General features: G+C 41.1%; 1 protein-coding gene across 1 annotated transcript in view; it reads right to left on the bottom strand.

The window, feature by feature from the left end:
• Positions 1-22,461, bottom strand: part of atp2b1a (ATPase plasma membrane Ca2+ transporting 1a) — a 41,581-nt gene that overhangs the window by 10,498 nt on the left and 8,622 nt on the right. The window contains 14 exon segments of the mRNA XM_069164752.1: positions 167-273; positions 385-472; positions 559-738; positions 2,285-2,522; positions 3,107-3,348; positions 3,461-3,703; positions 3,972-4,186; positions 4,309-4,464; positions 8,147-8,185; positions 9,662-9,823; positions 11,503-11,628; positions 11,857-12,114; positions 12,437-12,634; positions 20,714-21,250. Of these exon segments, the coding sequence (XP_069020853.1) occupies positions 167-273; positions 385-472; positions 559-738; positions 2,285-2,522; positions 3,107-3,348; positions 3,461-3,703; positions 3,972-4,186; positions 4,309-4,464; positions 8,147-8,185; positions 9,662-9,823; positions 11,503-11,628; positions 11,857-12,114; positions 12,437-12,634; positions 20,714-20,906 (2,445 nt within the window). The 5' untranslated portion in view covers positions 20,907-21,250.

The following is a 22,461-nucleotide window of genomic DNA, read 5'->3' as shown; positions in this document are numbered from 1 at the left end:
AACATTCTGGCGCTTCTCGAGTGAACAGTTGTGGCCCACTTAGAAAATATTTTGAGATGTCAGGTTACCGTGGAATACAACTGGAGCCGGATGTTGAAAGTAAAAACTGAGCTGGGTTATCTTATCATCTCGTCTCATTAAAAGAAAGTAAATATAGAAAACTCACCATGGCGAAGCCAACATCCGCTTTCTTCAAGGCGGGACCATCATTTGTACCGTCTCCTGTCACTGCTACTACTTGTCTCTGTTCTATCACTGTGCTGTCAATAATACCTAGAATAGAAAAAAAAAAAACATGAATATTTGAAATGAAACTTCTAAAACAACAAAACATGTACTTTTTCACTTTTTCCATTTTTACCCATAACAGCAAAACATAACTACCTTTCACTAAGGTGTGTTTGTCTGTGGGGGAAGAGCGAGCCAGTACTCGTAGTTTGGGCCAGATCTTGTCAATGCGTTCTTGTTCAATCTAGAAACATGAGACAAAACCCTAATAGAATCCCAACAGCACATTTTTCAACAGTCTCTGAGCAAGAGTATTTTGCTGTGGCCCACCTCTCCTTTTTCATTCCGTATCCTGCGATTGAACTCTTTTCCCTCCATGCACAGGAAGTCATCCCCAGGCAGTAGGATGCCACACTTGGTTGCAATAGCTCGTGCCGTGTTGATGTTGTCTCCAGTCACCATCCGCACCGTGATGCCAGCGCGCTGGCATTTCCTGATAGCATCTGGGACCTGAAGGGAAGCGGAAACCAAAAAGAGGAGCAAATCACATCACTGGGGATTTCACAATTAGAGCTCAGTTAAAGTATAAATATGCATTTAAAAACTGAATCAAATGATTCACTGTTTTGTGAAGTGGTCATCTGGAATGGCAAACTCCACAGCTCGCATTGCTTTGACCAAGTTACATTGCATTTCATTTCATTTAGCTGACGCTTTTATCCAAAGCAACTTACAACACACCGATGGTACCCCATTGGGAGCAATTTTTTTTTTTTAGGGTTCAGTGTCTTGCTCAAGGACGTTTAGGCATGTGGACAGGAGGAGCTGGGATTGAGCCACCAACCTACCGATTAGTGTGCAACCCACTCTACCAACTGAGCTACAGCCTCCCCTTTAAACACTCCAGCATCATTTCGTTCCCACAAGCTCAGTGTCTGGTACACAATGGCAGACAGCCAAACGATATAAGTGACAGTTGAGCATCTAGCAAGCTAATGACTGAGTCCTCTTTCACACAACAACCATCTGGTCTTATAATGGAACCACTCCCTCTAAAACCTCCGTATTATCACTCCAGTAATGGCATGCAATAATGAAAGGGATTTAAAAATGGCTGACATAGCATCACTCAATGCTTTTGCTTGACTTAAGAGAGTCTGAGTGGCCAACAGTCCAGTAAGAGGCGGCCCCTTCAAGCTGCCAGCAAGCTCCTTCAGTAGTGCTTGTCAGATGGTCCAATAACTTAAGAAGTCCCCTTATCTCACCTTTTCCAACGCTGGCATGGGTCTCCATCTGACCATTTCTAAAACTTTCTGAAACTGACAACTTGACATTCACACCTAACTTGAGGAGTGACTGCCCTGTTGTACAATCGGGGGAAGGAAGACAGGGTTCCCTCTGGATTGTCATTGTAGGCACAATTATTTCTGTCCCTTTCCTTGAGAACACCTGAGTGCAACACTGCGAATGCCTTCCAGGACAGACTGAGGATGTTCTCCCCGTATAAATATCCCGTCTCTCTCTCTCCTCTGTGACAGCTGGCTTTTCACTCAACCTTTCAAAGTGGCTGCTTCTCCTTCAGACATGGTTGGACATCATATAAACTACATGTTTTTAAGCATAACCTGAGATTGAGCAGTAGATGTTTTATGACACATGGAACTGATTAAGACAACAGTACAGACCTACATCCAGAGGGACAGAGCTGCTTGACCTTGCGACTTGTGCAGCTGAAGAAGCTGTCAAATGCTCCACATTGAAAGATTTCGTCCCGCTATGGGATTTATCTTTAGAGGTTGATGTCGACTCAAAGCCAACACCTCAACTTCTGGATATAGATTCTCCTTTTGAGGACAATTTGGTTATTTGCGTTCACACTGATGAAACTGCGAGTGACATTCATGTTTTTAGCGAATGCAAATCAAGCGTTATATTTCCACTGTGACACCAGTAAAGTAAGTGTATGACATCACTCTTCCTACCCGTTTCAATTAAAACAAAAATTATGACACAACTTCAAGGGATTACTGTTTGTACTCCACGTGTAGCCACTAACCTCGGGTCTCACGGGGTCTTCGATGCCCACCACGCAGAGGCAGGTCAGTCCGCTGAGGATATCATTCTCGTTGTCCCAGTCGGGCTCGCCCTCAGAGGCAGGGAAATCTCTGTATCCAAGGCAGATGGTCCTCAGGCCCTCTGAGGCCATGGGCTCAATCACTTTCTTAACCATGTCATCTCTGTCCCGTGGGCGGAACAGCTTCGGCTCACCATTTGCCGTCACGATTTTATAGCACCTGGGAGGTGGAAAGGGGATATTTTAAAATATGAAAAGAAAGACTGGACAAGTGTAGGAGGGAAAAACATCCGAGGAGGAGTAGGAGTGATGGAGTAGAGAAACATGGATGAAGAAGGAGATAAGTACAGACTCGCGAGTGTAAAAAAGTAATTTAGATTAGATAAAGGGGTAAAGGAAGAGAAGACAAAGCATGTGAATGGTGAGCTGCAGTCGTAAGAAGTCACACTAAGCTCTCTGTGGGTTAAAAAGAAGCCTGCTTGGTTAAGAGGCTTACGGAGCTGTTACCAGCTCATTTTCTCAGCGCCTGTTTTTAAGTCACAATCTAAGGGGCTTGGGTGGGATACACTTGAACTTCTTAGCTGCTTAAGCCATTACTCATATCATTTACTGCAAAGTCTGGCCAGCTGGATCAAAAACTACTGAATCACCTTTCATTGAGTAAAATAATTTATGTGGACAGAACTGATCACGAGTGCATGTATCTTCAGTATAAAATCCAAAGAGAACCACTGATATAATACAGTCCAAGATATAAAACACAGAACATGTACTGAACACGAAAGATGAGAACAGTTTTCTTACTTTTTTAAGAGAATTTCTGAGGCTCCTTTGCTGAACATACGGTAGCTGCCATCAGCCATCTTCAACACAGTGCTCATTGATTTGCGAACTGAGTTGAAGGTGTAGACCTTGTACAGTTTCTCTTCAGGGATCTCATTGCGGATAGCCTGGTAGTCGCGTTTTAAGTCAGTAGAAAAGCCAAGCAAGGCACATTCGGTCTTGTTACCCACCTGTCGTGGCAGACCCCCTTCTTTCTCTGGAGACTGTTGAGAAAAACAAAACAAAACAAAAAAAAAACAGTAAAGTAAGTTCCAAAAGCCAAACAAGGCAATATTCCTGCTGCTATACAGTGAGTTTTAGAGCCATGCTGCCTACCATGATCTTAGTAGTGTAGGCGCAGTTGACTGCAATGCCCAGAATCAGGATGTCTAAAGTGGAGGAGGGGATGTTCTCTGGATCAGGGACTTTTCTGTAGTGTTTTTCAGCCAGGAAGGCCTGCACCACGGTCATGCGGTTCATGGTGAGAGTACCGGTCTTGTCAGAGCAGATGGCAGTAGCATTGCCCATAGTCTCACAGGCATCCAAGTGACGCACCAGGTTGTTATCTTTCATCATTTTCTGTAGCAAAATAAAAAAAAAACATAAAAGATTGAGTTTTAACTTGAAGGACAAAGACGTGTTCAGGGGCTACTATACAAGCAAAATGAATAGCTCTTTAATTGGGTAAAGCCCTCTGTTGGTTAACAACATCAGCAGAGGGGATCATAGCTTGGCTTCAGGGTATCAGTTAGCAAAGTCTTAACAGCATGGCCTGCTAGTTTTAATAGGCTGAAAAGTGTAAGCTGGTCAGCCTTGGCACGGGTCACACTTGGCTAAAAGACTTTACCTTAACGGAGTATGCCAGGGAGATTGTTACAGCGAGTGGCAGGCCTTCGGGAACAGCCACCACAAGAACAGTGACGCCGATAATGAAGAACTTCACAAAGAACTGAACGTAAATGGGCGTGCAGTCCTTGACCCAGGGCAGATTCTGGATCCAAAAGGTGTCCACTACAAACAGCACCACCAGGATAATAACAGTGATGGCTGACATGACTAGTCCTGAGGGGAAAGGAAAGAAAGATGATGTTCAATCATGAGGATAGCATGTACTAATATAATACTTATTATGAAAGTATTTGTGAATAGAAAACATTATTAAAAGTTAGATTTGTCTGACTCACCTGCTTTTCCAATCTGTACTGCTAGTTTGGTCAGTTTGCCCTGGAGAACAGACTTCTCTTTCTTTGGCAGGTTGGTTTTCTTCTTCTCCTCTGAATCAACTCCCTCATCACTGTTCAGGGGCTGCATTTCCATTGCAGCACCGTCCTGTGCTTTAGCTGCGGCAAAGAGAATAATGACAACAAAATTGACAAACGAAATGGCCTGACAATCACCAAAAAGCACTGGCCATTACATTTTACTGGTGTCAAGTGATGTAGGCAAAAAATAATGTGCACAATGTGATATTTATACAAAGCAACGCTGTGTTCAAGGGCTTTCAAACAGATTTCAGGATTTATCATGAAGAGCACTTGACTGAAATGAAAATGATTTTTTTGATCAAACCAGTGGAGCAGTTAACAAATCAGCATAGCGGAAAGAACAGAACAGAACCGTCATTTATAGTCAGGAACAACATGAAGCCTATTTAATTTGTGCATTTGCTAACATTTACAAGACCTGGAAAAAAAACCCACTGTATTCTCAAACTTACACCCATGAAAAAATAAACGTTCTTTCATTTATACATTTCACCTTTAACATTCAGAAAATAAGAAACAATTTCTAGATTTCCTGTTGTGATTGGGTTCAGAAGATCAATTAGATCAAATATAGGTTTTGACTAGATTTATAGTCTTTTCTAACTTATTCGATTATCTGATATAACAGGTAAAAATTCTGGCAAATTGAGGAAAAACTGACAAAATGACTATGATGGGCATGTTTAAAAAATAATCCCATGAAATTCTTTATTTCAAGATAAACGATAACATGAAAAGTGATTTCCTCGAAGACACGAGATGATAAATGACTGCTAATTCTAACATGCCTTGTTGCTCCCCATTTTTTTTACATGGAACTTGGGAAATGTCACTGTAATTATGTCTGCAGTGATCTGATTAGGAAATGTAATTACCATACTCCCACCTCGAGATTTAAAGAACAGGTTAACTTGCTGGTAACACAGGCCTGAGGAATCACTTCCTCCTTCGACAGCCACCACAGCAGTTGTTGTCAGTCCTGAATGTCCTGAACATCCCTCAGGACCCCCCTCCCTCGCTGGCAGAACTGACGGGAATCCCAAACCCACATCTAAGCAGGTAACCTTGGAGACGCAAAGCCTCTAATGGCAAAAGGAGGAGGAGAGGCGGCCGGCAGGCCAGCAGGGGCTGGCCTCTGCCGTGTCACTCACCATGATAAAATCATTAGCTGTGCTGGGCACTGATGCTATTGCTGCGCTGACACATTTTATCATGGAATATTTTGGAGTCCTGTGCAATGTATGCAGTGTTTTACAAGCACAGACAGCCCTTGTCCAATTTGGAAATGCTAAACGTTCTATCAAGAGTACGATGGTATGGACAGTAGCATGGTGTTGTCTGTTAATGTACAGTGGTGTGAAAAAGTGTTTGCCCCTTCCTGATTTCCAATTTGTTTGCATGTCTGTCACACTTAAATGTTTCAGATCATCAAACAAATTTAAATATGAGTCAAAGATAACACAAGTAAACACAAAATGCAGTTTTTAAATGAAACTTTTTATTATTAAGGGAGAAAAAAAAAAAAAATCCAAACCCACATGGCCCTGTGTGAAGTGTTTGCCCCCTCCTGTTAAAACATAACTTAACTGTGGTTTATCACACCTGAGTTCAATTTCTCGAGCCACATCCAGGCCTGATTACTGCCACACCTGTTCTCAATCAAGAAATCACTGAAATAGGACCTGCCTGACAAAGTGAAGTCGACCAAAAGATCCTCAAAAGATAGACGTCATGCCGAGATCCAAAGAAATTCAGGAACAAATGAGAAAGAAAGTAATTGAGATCTATCAGTCCAGAAAAGGTTATAAAGCCATTTCTAAAGCTTTGGGACTCCAGCGAACCACAGTGAGAGCCATTATCCACGAATGGAGAAAACATAGAACAGTGGTGAACCTTCCCAGGAGTGGCCGGCCAACCAAAATAACCCCAAGAGCGCAGCGACGACTCATCCGAGAGGTCACAAAAGACCCAACAACAACATCCAAAGAACTGCAGGCCTCACTTGCCTCAGTTAAGGTCAGTGTTCATGACTCCACCATAAGAAAGAGACCGGGCAAAAATGGCTGTATGGCAGAGTTCCAAGACCAAAACCACCGCTGAGCAAAAAGAACATTAAGGCTCGTCTCATTTTTGCCAGAAAACATCTTTGATCCCCAAGACTTTTGGGAAAATCCTCTGTGGACTGACGAGACAAAAGTTGAACTTTTTGGAAGGTGTGTGTCCCGTTATATCTGGCGTAAAAGTAACACCGCATTTCAGAAAAAGAACATCATACCAACAGTAAAATATGGTGGTGGTAGTGTGATGGTCTGGGGCTGTTTTGCTGCTTCAGGACTTGGAAGACTTGCTGTGATAAATGGAACCATGAATTCTACCGTCTAACAAAAAATCCTGAAGGAGAATGTCCGGCCATCTGTTCGTGACCTCAAGCTGAAGCCAACTTTGGTTCTGCAGCAGGACAATGATCCAAAACACACCAGCAAGTCCACCTCTGAATGGATGAAGAAAAACAAAATGAAGATTTTGGAGTGGCCTCGTCAAAGTCCTGACCTGAATCCTATTGAGATGCTGTGGCATGACCTTAAAAAGGCGGTTCGTGCTGGAAAACCCTCCAATGTGGCTGAATTACAACAGCTCTGCAAAGATGAGTCGGCCAACATTCCTCCACAGCTGTAAAAGACTCATTGCAAGTTATCGCAAACGCTTGATTGCGGTTGTTGCTGCTAAGGGTGGCCCAACCAGTTATTAGGTTTAGGGGGCAAACACTTTTTCACATAGGGCCATGTGGGTTTTGATTTTTTTTTCCTCCCTTAATAATAAAAACCTTCATTTAAAAACTGCATTTTGTATGTACTTATGTTATCTTTGACTAATATTTAAATTTGTTTGATGATCTGAAACATTTAAGTGTGACAAACATGCAAAAAAATAAGAAATCAGGACGGGGGCAAACACTTTTTCACACCACTGTATGTAGCAGGGAGCAGGAACACTGGGCACTGCAGCTGCTGTGGACTGTGGCTTGCTCTGCACTTCCATGGTCAGTGTAATCTCAGTCTAAAGGATTACTGTTGATTCCTGGCAGGCAGCGGGAATCTGTGCACCAGGGACCAGCGCCAGGGTTGTGGTCACAGACCCAAGCACTACTGATCATACTGTCCCAGAAGGGCTACAAGCCTGGCTAGCTGGCTGAGTTGCCACTAAACAGCCTCATTATCATTGTTGTCATTCTGAAATTGCACCAGTGCGAGACTCACAGTTTGACTCCAAATAGTTCAGTTTGGGACATCAATAGAAATCAAATTGTGGGGCCTGAGGGAGAGTCAGAGAGAGAGAGAGATGGGTGGGAAAGCAGATGTTCTGGCCACAGAATTGTTGCATGGCATTAATCTCCTCATCACTAATCGCTATAACTGGATTCAGTAGCACCTGCTGCTCAAAGCACAATGTGCCATGGAAAGATGAGAAAAGAGGAGAGAGAGGGACAGAAGGGAGGGCCAGACAGTACAATGGATAGCCAAGAACAGCCCGTACTAACTATACACTGACATGGGGTCATGCAAAATATGCTCCTCATTCCTTGCAAAAAAAAAACACTGAAGCCAATTATTAACAGACTGGAAGCTTTAAACTACACACAGCGGTGTTAAATGGGGAGGGAGACTGATAAAGCTAAAGGCTAATACCTAAAAGGTAGGCGCCAAGCTGCAAGGCAATTATGGTTGTGTGTCAGTATGTGTGTGGGCATGTAACACACCTTTCTTACGATTTTCTACAGATGCTTCCTGCTTCTTGTCTGTGGAAAAATAGATCATGGAGTCAGTAGTAGTCAGTATATAATTGGTAATCAGAGTGAAAATCCTGAGATTCCTGCAAAGTAATAACCCAATTATGATATATAAATGATTTTTTATAGAGTAGTTAGTCCAACCATTCTTACTAGCACTGGGACGAAACGCACATCCCCAGATTTGATCCGTATATATATCACAGTACCCTCGTTACCAGTTCAATATGTAATGTGATTTTCAAGCACTGGTAATTCTACAAATGTAAAGATTCAATATTATGATTCATTGTGCTTTTTGTCTACTTTTTTTTTTTAACACAAAAATATTGGAAAAAGTTCAATCATACAGAGTATGTATATAATAAGTCACATTTCCTGAAACAATGCACATCGCATGTCAGTCAGTCTCTCTGAGTCTTTTTTCCAGCAGCATCATTGCTATAAACCCCTTGGCTCTGTCTTGAATCAATGCAAAACACAATTTGTCATTAGCAAAACCACTTAAAAGGTCAGTAGGGCACAGGTCAATATAGTCTTCTGTTGTAGCGGTGTAATGACATTCGGGTATATTGTAGTGAAATAAAGCTCTGTGTTAATGAAACTGATCAAAGTAGAACCACTGGTGATTATATTGCGAAGCTCGGGGCTAGTCTCAGGTCGGAGGTGCTGATGTACAGTAGTTTCGGTGAACTTGAAGCTTGTGGTCAACAGACAGTCGGACAACAACAGTTAGCAACTGGCTGTCAGCAGAAAGTTAAACTGTTAGCGGTGCGTTAAGTAAATATGAGGTTTTAGTCATGGTACGGCGGATACCGGCGAAGTTCAGCTGTATTTTGAACAAACCAACAGCTCTCCGGTTCACTCTGTTCACGCACTGATGCTAACAAGGTAACTGGCTCAGGCTAACTGTTAGCTGCTTGCATTCACGACACTGGCTCAGTGACAATAAGAAATGTCATATCAATTCATGAATCAGTGTATTAAAAAGGAGAATTTCAATACTTAAGTGAATCGATTTGTTTTTTTTCCCCCTCTACCAATTCTTATTGATTCAATTTTCAGATTTAAATGAGCACAACTTAGTCACCACTTCCATAAGAAGAGTTAAAACAATTATTGGAGTGACCGATTAATTGACAAAAAAAATGTATAATCTATTATTACCATGAAACCACTATTTTAACAAGTGATCGCTTAAAAAAAAAATTAAAAAAATAACGTCGAACCAGAGTCCTTAGTGTGCCTTGTATACAACTGCTCTATGAACTAGACTGCTCTGCACAAGTCTCTCTGCTTTCAAAAGTCTCAACAGGAGATGATGGAATCTTCTGAAATACAGAAATGGTGGTTAAAAAAAGGAAAGTTCCTGTGCAAACATGTGCGCAAACGTGTGTGTGTGTGAGTGTGTGTGTTTGTATTCTAGGTTTACTGCTCAATACTAATACAAAAAAAAAGGTGAAACAAGAAGTGAAGCATACTTACTTTTTCTCTGTTTCTTCTTCTCCTCCTTTTCCTTTTTCTTCTCTTCTTCTTCCTCTTCATCATCTTCGGCGCTCCCGAGTAAAGTGAAGATAATTCCAGTTTGAGAGTTGACACCCACGGCAGTGACCAGCATTTTCCCTGAGCCTTCCATTACATGGGTGCCTTTGAACAGAAGAGGAAAACAAAATGTCAGCTGAGGAAGTAGGGAAAATATAAAAACAGTACATGAAATGGCCGATGTTTCACTATGTTACCAACTTACTTATATACCATATGTCTTTTTAGAGACTGGTAGTAGCTTCATCACCGACAAAACAGACATTTCTGTTCTTATTTTTTGCTTTGACTTGTGCTGAGAAGATGTTTGGTTTAGCCAGGGTTTCAAATAGTATCTTCAGATAAACACAAGGCAAAAAAAAAAATGAAATACAGGCAATAAATAGGGAAACAAAAGAAAGGTGGAGTAGAGAGTAAAGAAGAGGAAGCACGGTCTCTCTTGCAAATACCCTCCAAACCTTCAATCAACAGGCTTGAATCAATTGTCAATCTGGGTGACATAATGAAATTCAGAGAGCCTGCATCAAGGTTGCATATCCCTGGCTCTCTATTCTTGTCAAAACACTGAAAGATTTTATCAATTTATACAGAAAAAGTAAATAACAGAAGAGAACACAAACTAAAGTCAGAGTAAAAGAGAATGAAACCCCTGAGACATTGACAAGAGAGAAGTCGGAGGAATTTAAGACGTTTTTTCATGCCTGTGTTAATTAGAAGATGCTTTTCTTTCATTCTTGAGAGGGGATATAGCCTGTGCTAAGGGAAATCAAAAAGCAGTGTAAACACACACAAACACACCTACACATAAGACTCCTCTGTCTTGGAGTTTTGCCAATAGAGAGCCAGATGGACTGAACAAAAAGTGTTTCCCCCTGCACACCATTTTTCTGGGGAACTGAGTTCAGCAGGAAAGACAATGCTGTCTGACAGTACAAACACTGTTGAAAAGGCTTTATGCACATTGAATGGACTCTCTCTACACAGAGGAAAAACACCAGAACTACAACAGCTTTACATCTCGGGAATGTTGGACGGCTGATGACTGATTGCACTGAGCAGCAGACCAGGGACACCAGTTCACTTTCAATCTCAGGCAGACTTTTCTGAAAAAGCACTGGCGTATTACGACACTGATGAATTCTTGGGGTTCAATATTTGTTGTTATAACGTAACATAACCACAAATCAGCTGCTCCGAGCTGATTTTTAGCGAATACTTTGACGGTTGAAATGGTATAAAGATTATTTGAGTAAATAAATGATTGAAAACAGTTTAAGTTATAATGGAAGATGCTGGTCTGCAATAAATTCCTCCAAGAATTCTGAGCTGAAGACGGAAGATTATAAATAGATTATATACAAATGGCGATTTAGAAATCAAAGCACTTTATGGATGATTCAGTTTTAATTGCTTAAATCAGTTTTGAGGAGGGTCACACTGACCTTTGTGTGCATGTGACCAATTTAAAAGCATGTAAAAAATGATTGCATTTGGAGATGATGAATCTGAACAAAGGTTACCCATCATTTAATTTGAATAAAGATTGAATAGACACAAAGCCAGTCTTTAAAGAGGATGTGTATTGCATTATTTAGGTCACTCGGCTCAGTCCGTTTTGCAGATGTCAGATCATTTCTTTAAAAAACATGTTAAAAATGTCTGGCAAAATACCACTTACAGTTTTGTTTTCAATAACTTTAAATGATCACACACTTCACTGTATTGTAACAACCAGTAAAGACAGAACTTTTGAAAACTAAAGGAAAATTGAAGCTTCGTGTTACCTGATAACAGCATTGGATCTTTTTCTAGCGTTTTCTTGACATGGTCCGACTCCCCTGTGAGCGAGCTCTCATCGATCTTCAGATCGTTGCCTTGGATGAGGACTCCGTCAGCAGGCAAGAGGTCACCTGACACACACACACACACACACACACACACATATATATATATATATATAATCAGGTCTTTAATTTTGAAGAAAAGTGTAATAACAATTTAAACTGTGATATTGTTTTTCTAATTAATCTTGGATTGCGCAATATCTAAACATTCTTAAGCGGCAGATTTCTATTTTTTATCCACCGAACATGTTTAATCAAATGATCTCAATAACACAGACGATAATCTCTTCTTACCATATTTTATTTGTGCAATATCGCCGACCACAATCTCAGCCACGGGAATTTGGATAACTTGCCCTCCACGGACAACAGTAAATTTCTGTTCCTGCTCAATGCGGTTCTGGAGGCCCCTAAACTGCTTCTCTTTACTCCAGTCATTGAATGCCGTCACCAGCACCACGCAGATAACGGACAGGAGAATGGCGGCACCCTCGATCCAGCCCGCCTCCGACTCACTTTCATCCTCCACACCACCAGCAGCTCGTCCACAGTCTGCAGAGCGACAGGGGGAGATTTCAATACACAAAAAGGTCACTTAAAAAACATCACACACGTCAGACTGAATTATCACATCATTCCACGTCTCAGGCATCTGAAAATTGACAAACTGTTGATCATGTCAATATATTTATCGCGGAATAAACTGACAAGATAAATGAAGGCATTGACAAGCAACAGACAAACATTACATCAAATATATTAACCACGTCCAAACTATTCAAGAAAGATAATAAATACGCTAATATACACTAATAGTTACATTAATCAATAAAAAGAAGATCAAATATAATTATAATGAAATGTTGTTGCTTACGTTCTCTTTCGGCATCTGGAGGTCTATAAAAAGAAAGGCCTAGTGAAACTATGGCTGCCACTTCTAGGATAATCAGTGTAACATCCTGTAGTGCCTCCCACACTAACTGTAGGAAAGTTTTGGGCTTTTTGGGCGGTATAAGATTCTGCCCAAACACTCTTTCCCGCTTCTCAATGTCTGTAGGATGTCCACTTAGACCTGGGTGGGAAAAGACACAAAACAGAAGCATTTCAGTTATCAAGTTCTCATTTTTTTTTATCAATCTTGGAATTTGATACTGGTTTACTAATATCAAATATTCGCATCACAAAAAGAGAGCCTTAATTATGTGCCGCATAATTTGAGCACAGATGGATAAATTACTGCAGACATTTAGTTCACAGGAGGAGAGCTCAGCACGCTGAAGTAAGAGTTAGTGAGCTGTACTCTTGTCACTGAGCGTCTGAAACATAATTTCCAGAAGGAATCAGCATTTCTGATAGGGCACAGTTGGTGGAGACAATGCTGGACAACAATGACACATTCTGTGGGCAATGTCGAACATTTTCACCTCTTTCAGGCATGCCAAAGAACGTGAGAACAGAGGTCAGATCTAATCCCACAGACTGCCTTTTCCAACACAATGACCAACTGACTGGAGGTTGAATCAGCTTTTAGAGTCACAGGTGCCTCTGCACACTACTGTCCTGTTGGAGAGTCATCTCTCTGATACATTACACGTCTGGCTTGGCCGGAGAGCCATTCATCCATGTGCACAGAGCGTTCTGCAGCAACCCATTCAAATGCCTCCACATTCACAGTCATATATTCAAAAGGGCCTTCGCACATTTGATGATGCATGACAGTTTTTTTTAGTTCTATTCATGCTGACTGTGTGTGGGTGACTGTGCAGACTGGTCGTGTGAGTGTGTGTGCATGCGTGTGTGTGTGTGTGTGTGTGTGTGTGTGTGGTAAAGAGGAGGTGGACTGAATCTGGGGGGCCAGAGAGGAGTGACTGTGTGAAACTGCTACTGACAGGCAGATGGGGGTGGGTGGGGGTCGGGGTGAGGGTGCAAAGTAGGACTGAGACTAATAAAAAGATTGGCGATACCGACGGCTGAGCGGAAGCTGCACTCTGGGAATAGCAGTGTCTTATTAGGGAAAAAGATCACTGGGGTCAGTGTGTAGAAAGAAAGGACAGTCAGACAGACAGGCTCACACAGAAACTCTCTCACACAGACTCTCTCTCACACACACACTCACTCTGTCACACACATTCTCTGTCTCACACACACACTCTCTGTCTCACACACACACACACACACACACACACACACACACACACACACACACACACACACACACACACACACACACACACACACACACACACACTCTCTGTCACACACTCTTTGTCACACACACACACACTCTCTGTCACACACACTCTCTGTCACACACACTCTCGGTCACACACTCTCGGTCACACACACTCTCTGTCACACACTCTCTGTCACACACACACACTGTCTCTCTCTCTCTCTCTCTCTCTCTCTCTAACACACACACACACACACACAGGTGTGTACAATGAAAATCATGACACCACATTGGGCTAATGAGTTTGTGCAGTGACAATAGCACAGACAGTAAGATACATTGTTCTTCTGCGAATGAGACAAATCTCCATCTCCTGTGTAGAAAATTGCTGTCAAATAAGACCATTAATTGTGGCGAATGCACGCATATTATAGTCAAATCGGGCAAATTGAACAGATTTTGTCACGTCAAGGCAAAGTGAGAAAAATGAGACTGCAACTGCTTCATGAAGTACTGCCAATTAACAATTCAATAATTCGTGGAATATGGACATTAATCAGAAAAAAACGTATCCTCATTATGCTTTCTTCCTTTTCACAAGAATGTACAATGTAATCAAAAGTTAAAAGCAACATATGACATGCGTCAAGGCACCAATAGGAAGCATAGAAGTGTTTTCAACAACGTGAAGACATCAGCTTCAAAACCCCGTGTCGACACCCACGACCTCAATTCGATTTTCTTTTTACCTTAATCTCCGTGGCTATAGCTGGCCAGGTAATCTCTTTTTTGCCATTATATGTATATCGTGGGGTCGTATAGCCCTGATATTCCTCAACCTAAACAATTACTCTCTTCTCATCTATTGTGCAGGGTTGCGAAACACACTGTTGGCGTCACCCACGCGCTTCCAGTCTGTCTCTCGCTGCCCAAACTAATCTCACACCCTATAAGAGGAAGTGTCAAAGCCCCTCGTTGATGACAAAGCCCTTATATATTTTAAACAGTTTTTTTTCTGCATATAGGACGAAGTTAGAATATCCGAATATTACAGAGCACAAAAGAGGCAACGTGCCTAAAGCTGCATATGCATGTATGTTGAGTTTGCCTCATTCACGTTGCCATAACAATTTCATAATGACTACACATTAAAATGTCCATTAAAAATACAGCTTTATCACAAAGTCCATAACGGGTTGTATTAATGAGAACCACCAGTAATGAATGTAATCCAGGTTTTGACAAAGCATTAACAGCAGCTTAGATTTTTTTTTTTGAAGCCTTTCCTCTGAGCTCATTAAATACCTGCAGCTTCATACAGCAGCAGGATCCATATGAACATCTTTGTGCACACGGCACAACAGCGGTAGCTTCATTAATAACCTTCATAAATGATCCCCGGCATGTAGACGGGATGAATCAGGATCTAACAGCACATGACAGCTCAGTGTGTACTTTCCCTCACTCCAGACAGGTGCGCTGTCACACACAGTCACAGTTTATGAGCTGCTTTCTGACATATTCAACAATTCATTAAATCCCTCCATTTCTCTCCTTGAAAATGGTTCTGTCGGTAACCACTCTTCCGCTCCACAAAAAAAAATCAGACAGCATCAGAATATGATAATACAGGAATAGTAGGGTTGTTTCTACTGATACTACAATCATTTAATCTCCTGAATAGTTTTTTCTGCTAATCAGTTATTCTAGAAAGTGTCAGGTTATAAAGGAAAAATTAACACCAGACCTCAAAGCCCAAAGCTATTGCTTTATTTCTGCATCCAACGTGCTAAACGGTCATCAAAGTTACTGTTTTAACATTTCCTGACAATTGGTTCATTGCTTGGTTATCATTTATGCTCCAAATGCTACAAAATACTCAATATATTCCTCAAATAAGCAGTGATTATTCCAGCAGCCTGGTGCATGTTCTGGGTGTAGATCCAACTTAATTAAACCATGGCCTTTGCGTTCCATCTTTCTCATTCCTGCCTGTTGCTGCTCACTCGAAGCAGGCTGATAAAAACTAAAGAAGCAACTAATCCCGCTTCACTAGTTACATGGGTGATTAACATTACAACCGAGCGCGAACACATACTTTTCTAAAAGGGAGGTGAGAAGCGTGATGACTCATCAGCGCAGCACACTGAAAACACAATGCTATTGGGTCTATCCAGCATATAGCTGCCTGTTGCTGCTTCCTGGCTGTCTCTCACCATCTCCTTTAATTCTCTATGGCTTTAATGAAAACATGCTGACAGCTAATACCTCGCTCAATTTTACACCACATTTTCCCTATTTAGTAGAGCAATAAATACAAATGACGGAGGACGATGGAGAAGTCGGTCCCTCCGTTGGATACACAAACAGAAAATAGGTTGGCCTCGGTCCCTCACATAATTTTAGCACCCACAGTGTGTCTCAAGTCAAGCAGCTAATCATTAACCGTTTAATTTGGATGCTTGTCCCTGGTTGACCCATCTGAGTATTGTCATTTTAGTCAGCAGTGAGGGGTCATGGCAAACCTTCACTCCAGGCTTGTCACAATTACATGAAATACGACCACAATTTCTCCTTTACAGCCTTCACAAAACTATGTGTTGACATAGGCGCGCCAGCACACTGGACAGTACAATCTTCACTTCCTAAAGGAAATGTGCATTTCAACGCACACAATCACCCAGAGTGTGTAAACAAAATGCTAAAAGGGCCTAAAACTGGGTCGTATGTAAGACGAGTGTCACTGCAATGACAACACGATGTGGAAGTCCACTCCATTTATATGTCTACGTACACTCCCTGTCTCAATGACAGAAGTGTGTCAGAACATGTATAGTCAGTATGTAACGGTAATATACAAACAGAAGACAGAGCATTCACATTGTGCGTTTCATTTCCAACGACAATGTTCTTTCGGACAATTTTGCTAAGCAGATAAGTTGAATCTGATAAATTGTTGATTTGCTTCTTACATTTGCTTCTTACATTGCTTACATTTGCTTCTTATTTTGTGACCTTTGTAACATGCAACAATACACAAAAAAAAAGGTAGTAAAATGAGAGAAGGTGTTTACTTTGCTCAAAGGTTAACCATCAATCTAGGTATGTTAAAGCAAATATTATGCCCTCTCTGAGCCTAATTAGGATAACTGGATTAAGGGATTTCCATCATCTCTGCTCAAGTCATAGTATTACTTTCAACATGTGGAAGCCAGATTATTAAGGAGGTAGCTCGTGGGTAGTAACAGATACATGGGCAGAATATTTTTGGAAACTCTTTCCTTTTTCAAATGTATCAAAAGAGACAATAAAGGAATCTTAAATTCACTCAAATGCTCTAAATTGCATGTTGCGTCATTTCAGGAAGCAAAAAAAAATGTCACTTTTCCTGTAATCTTATTAAATTAGTCCCTATGAAATAAAATAAGCTCCCATTTGGTGTCATTTTAACCATTTCTTCCAAATGCACATCAGTTTTTTTGATGATGCTGCCCTTCCAAAAATAGTATCAAATGGGTTTTATCATGCAATTTCAACACAAAATACGGTATTACATTTTTGTGAAAGCAGTATTTTAAGGCTACCAAATGAGTTAATACTTCACCTGCCTATACCAGAGAAGCAGCATAGACAACAAATTACTGAAGGGCACAGCATTTAGACAGACACTAAATATCTGCATTAAACTAGAGTTTCTTATCAACCATTGATTATTCAAAGTGGTATAACTAACAAAAATCAGGTTTTTAACTGTTATCTAATTCACAGATGTGCCCCCCTTTAAGAACTAAATACAAAGAAACAAAAGAATCCAATTGTGCTCACGCCAGTATTCAAGCCAGAGATTACTGCAAGCAGATCAGCATACCTCCCTATTTCCCTTTTGCACAGCTCCATCAACAGAAGCAGGGTTTGGCCATGTGCTACGTGCACTCGCAGGCAAAAGTACGAAGCAATTCATTTTGAATTTATAAATGAAGACAAGCGGCTTTGCACCAGTCCCCTGAACTACAAAGAGAAAACTATCCTATCTTTGCATTGAATGAGAGTGTGTGGTGTCTGAAATGAGAAATACAAAGAACCTGTCAGCTTTTATGAGTTTCAGTCCAACTGTGAAAGCCTCTCAGCCCACAGTCAATTGGATCAATAGGTTGGAACCCAAATATTTAACAACACTTAAATAGTAATGAACAGGGAATAACGGTGAGGAGGAAGAATACAAGGAATCCTACCAATAATATTGATCTGAAGAGGCCTTGTCTATTTGATAAGTCTCATTATGCCAAGGGAATAAAGGATTCCATTTAGAGAAATGAAACACTGCTGTGTTAGTAAATGTAGTGGAGAGAATTGATACTATGGTGGGATTTCTCCCCCACCCCAATATTACAAATGGGAATGACAAACACTTCCCTGCCTGGTAAATTCTCAGGACTTCCAGATCCTATGCCCCAAGTACGTAATGTCCGCTTCCAGTTCGACATGCGTCATATTTAAGCCATGGTAACCGTGGAGACATCACTCATGTTATTTTTTCAGGCTTTACAAACCTCCTACAAATGCCACAGAAAGCAATATACAGCTTGTTTCACAAGCCGAGGTAAAACTGAAACAGGGCTGGAACTTACTTCATGGCAGTTATTTACTGAAGTAAAGAAAGTACCAGAAAAAATTGTATGCGTGCAGAGAGGAAGTAAACTTTTATAGGTGGACTGAGGTCAACAGATCAAGCTACTGTGAAATTAGTGAGCTCTCTCTTTCTACAACAAACAGGGAGGCTCACCACTATAGAAACAGAGTTTAGACATGTTAAAATGACTAGTTGTTTAAAATAGCATCATGATGGCTCTTTTCTATCTGCCCTTCACCTTTAAATTCAGCATTATGCAGTGGTCACTGTCTCGATGTAGAAAGCAGTGAGCTTAATCAACCCTTTTAAACTTGAAGTATATAACCAAACTCAATTTTAATGACAATAAATTAAAATCTAACAGAACAGGGAGCAGGGAGATGTCCAGCCTCATGAGATAACATTAAAAATGTCAGTAGTACTGACACTGTAAATTAAATGTAGCCTCATCCACACAAAACATGCTTTAACTTAGATTGTGCAAACTAGTAGAAATAGAGTGATACATGAATGCCAAGTCAAACTTCTTTGGATGCGGAAAAAAAAGAAAAAGAGCTTGGAAATGTGGAGGATTAGGAAAGGATTGGCTTAAGAGGTTCGAGAAAAGACCAACCAGCTAATTAGAAATCCCTTTTCAATTGTCAGGCTCCTGTAATCTTAAATGATGGCTTAATTTGCCAAGCCTATGACAAATGAGCTGATTGAAACTCTAAAATATCTGAACTCGATGGCTACATACAAAGTGGAACATCACCTGCTGTGAAAGGAAATACAACAGGAACCTAGTCAACCTTACCAAGGTAGGGCAGTGGAAATATAACCACTTAAGTAAAACATAAAATGTCTATAAATTGGTATAAAGCTACCTTAGGCTTCATCAAAATATTCATTTCCATTTGAAATCTAAAACTAATCTATTTTCAGTCTCAGCTCTCAATCTTAAACTCATTTCTGATCATCTGAAGATGTTAAAAACGAGACAGTTGATATGCTAAATATTGATACAGACAAAACAGACTATTCCAAACATGTTTACAGTCCTATATACGATTAACTGATCTATTCACACACTTGCACAACAATGTGCCAAGACTTGTTATGCTAACAAAAAGTGCTGAAGAGTTAATAGTCCTCGACTAACCGCATTTTATTTTTAGCCACGTACACTAGGAAGGACAGAGACATTAACAAATCAACCAATGTCACTCATGCTACAAGTATGACAGGACTCTGGATTCACCAACTTGACGCAGCCACATGGGTGTTTAGACAACCGACGATCTCTCAACAGCTAAATTTCTATTCTGTAATTTCATCTCACGGTTCAGACAATGGCCTATTTTGGCTTTCATAATACCGAAAGTAGAGTGAGACTGCACGGTGTAGCGCTTACCATGGCATCAATAAATGCAAGGACAACAATTAAATAGTGAGGCAAGATTCTCACCTAAAACAAGAGATGTTTTGTATTGTTGTAAAGAATGGTATTTATCACATTCCTTTCGGTTTGATGAAGCCCAGGAAAATGTTTCCTTGCTTGCAGACACAGCATACAGAGGACTGTTGCTGTTACAGTGAATGTGTGGTGCCGTTTTAATCTGGGATCAAACTGAAAATCCCCTCCCATAAGAGTTCAGTCAAGGTCATACTGGCGATTAGGCAGACTGTCTATAGAGAGACAAACTGACACAGAGGAAGAGTATTAGAAAAAAAAACTAAAAAAAATAAATAGAGGTGCTTTCAAAAAATAACCCAGTGGGGTTCAGCTGTCCCCTGGCTGGACATTTTCCAAAGTCTTTAGAAATGCCAGGTTGAGCATTTGGGGACGAATGAGTTGAACATAGAGACCTACGCAAAAGATGAACTCACTCCTTTGCTAACATGCTCAAGTCATTACTACCCAGCCTTACAGCCTCCTGTTTTATCCGCCACATGTGGGACATTGACCTGCCTGCAGACTGGTGCTGTGCCCGGGAAAACAGCTGGTCTGTCTGAAACCTACACACACAGACACGCATGCACACACACAGAGACACAGAGGTGAAAAGGGAGCGAGGGGAGGGTGTGAGGGACATGTCCACAAGCCTTGAAATGGAGCAGGATTGGCCCAGGTCAGAGCCCGCCTGCCTGCCTGCCTGGCCACCTGTCTAGCATATGAGTATTTTCCAAGGAAGTGATGTCAAGGTATCCATAATGTGGATGACATGACCAATGACACGCCTCCTAAACTATGTGCGCACCACATTAGCATACCAACAGCACTCACTACTGGCACCGCTGTGAAAACATCCTGTATTTGATCCAATTAAACAACAGTCATGTTGAGAAAAATAAAAGCGTTACTATACCATCGACAGGTGTTGTTTTTAATCGGCTGCAGAGTCCTTGAACATCCCCGTAAGATTCCCCAATTTTGCTTATTGCCTCCGTCCCTCTCAGTTCCATTAAAGAGCGCAGGTCTTTGAGCGTGCAGCCAAAATCGGCATCATGGTTGGCCTCCACCATGGAGTTCTTCACCCCGCTGTACGAGTTGTTCGCCATTGTCTTGCTGCCTCCCAAGTCTATTGTAAAGCGTTGCTGCTTTGGCTTGACAGCGGGGGGTTGGGGAGGGCGGGCGGGAGAGGGGGGTTTAAAAAGAAAAAAAAAAGAAGAAGAAGAAAAAAAAAAAAGTGGTGTCCTGGAAAAGCTTAAATCCTCAAGGGTGCGCGCACAGTGATAGTTCCCATAAACAGCTGAAAGGCCCTTCACAGGCAGCTGGAGTCATATACCAGGTAGCAGGGTCGGGATATTACAAAACAAGCCATTTCCCTTGGAGAGCCGAGTTCCTAGTCTTTCATGGTGACTGAGGATCACCCACAGAGCCGGAGATCACCATGCATGCAGATCTGAAAGAGAAGAGCAAACATAGACAACATTGTCAATAGTGACACCCTCCCCAAGTGCCATTTCATGTCCAACAGGGTTCCGATACATTTTTTTGATATTATGAATTACTCACATTTGGGCAAACTATCCAGGAAAACTTAGTCTAAGGTGTATTTTCACATGCTACGGCTATTTTTTTTATTTAAATATGACAGACAAACATTCACTTTGTGAGTGTAGGTTGTTAAGAGACGAGCAAGGAATCAGTAATGTTATGATTTTCAATTTTTCGCTCGGACTTAAGCGACACAATTATCCCTGTGGTTTCCTTATCTGTGCGGACCGATTACTGTATAGAAACCATAGCGTGAGAAGCATACTCAATGTAGCATGTTTCATTCTTTTTCTGTTACCATACAGCTTGACTAAACGACCATATACACTTACAGTATATCTATCTACACAGGGAAACTGGAAGACCTCAGACAAAACCACATGGCTGCTGAGAGAAGTAGAAAAGAAGTCCCTACTGTCACTGCAAGGAGATTTTGATTAGCTGTACTCGAGTTGTAATAAAAATAAAAATGTTGTTATTTGGGTAAAACTCTCAAGTAATGTGCAGTCGACGTCTCAAAGTGTGAACATTTCGTCATCACTGTGTCCTGAGCTGCTTCGAGGGCTTTAGATGTGTTACTTTTCTCTCTGCAGCGTTTATCTACTGTTAATACAAACTCAAGGTTTCTTGCAGCTGGTTTTACAGTAAAGAACCTCCAGCTGTACTTTTCATTTCTTGTCTGCATTGAGTTGCCGCGTTGACTGCCTTTAAAGGAAATGAGGCATTCGGTGACTAAAACTATATCAGTAAGAATACTGATAATATTAATAATAAGCAACAGTGATCGCGACAAGATATTTTTAACTACATTCTAAGCAAACTCTTGATGCAGGTTTGTTAACGGATCAATATTCATTCGCTGGCCTGTAGTTGGTACCGTCTTTATAAACTTTATGGACAAGTCCAGTCAACCGCAAGACAAAATTCTACCTGCTCAATCAAAACAAGCATATTCTCTTTTAAAATGATGTGTTTAAACACAGTGTACCATCTAACATGGCTGCAAAATATTGCACAGTGCTAGATTCAAAAGATTTATTAATAACATCACGGGGCTATTCTGTGATCTCCTTCAAAAGGCATACCGCTTGTTTAAAATGGCACCTAAGGATTTGT

This window comes from Embiotoca jacksoni, unplaced genomic scaffold (genome assembly GCF_022577435.1).
Source record: "Embiotoca jacksoni isolate LCO1_2020_lvr unplaced genomic scaffold, fEmbJac1.0.p SCAF_32, whole genome shotgun sequence".
NCBI classification, from domain to species: domain Eukaryota; kingdom Metazoa; phylum Chordata; class Actinopteri; family Embiotocidae; genus Embiotoca; species Embiotoca jacksoni.
Note: the sequence above shows the minus strand (reverse complement) of the source record. Positions and strands in the feature narration are given on the sequence as shown.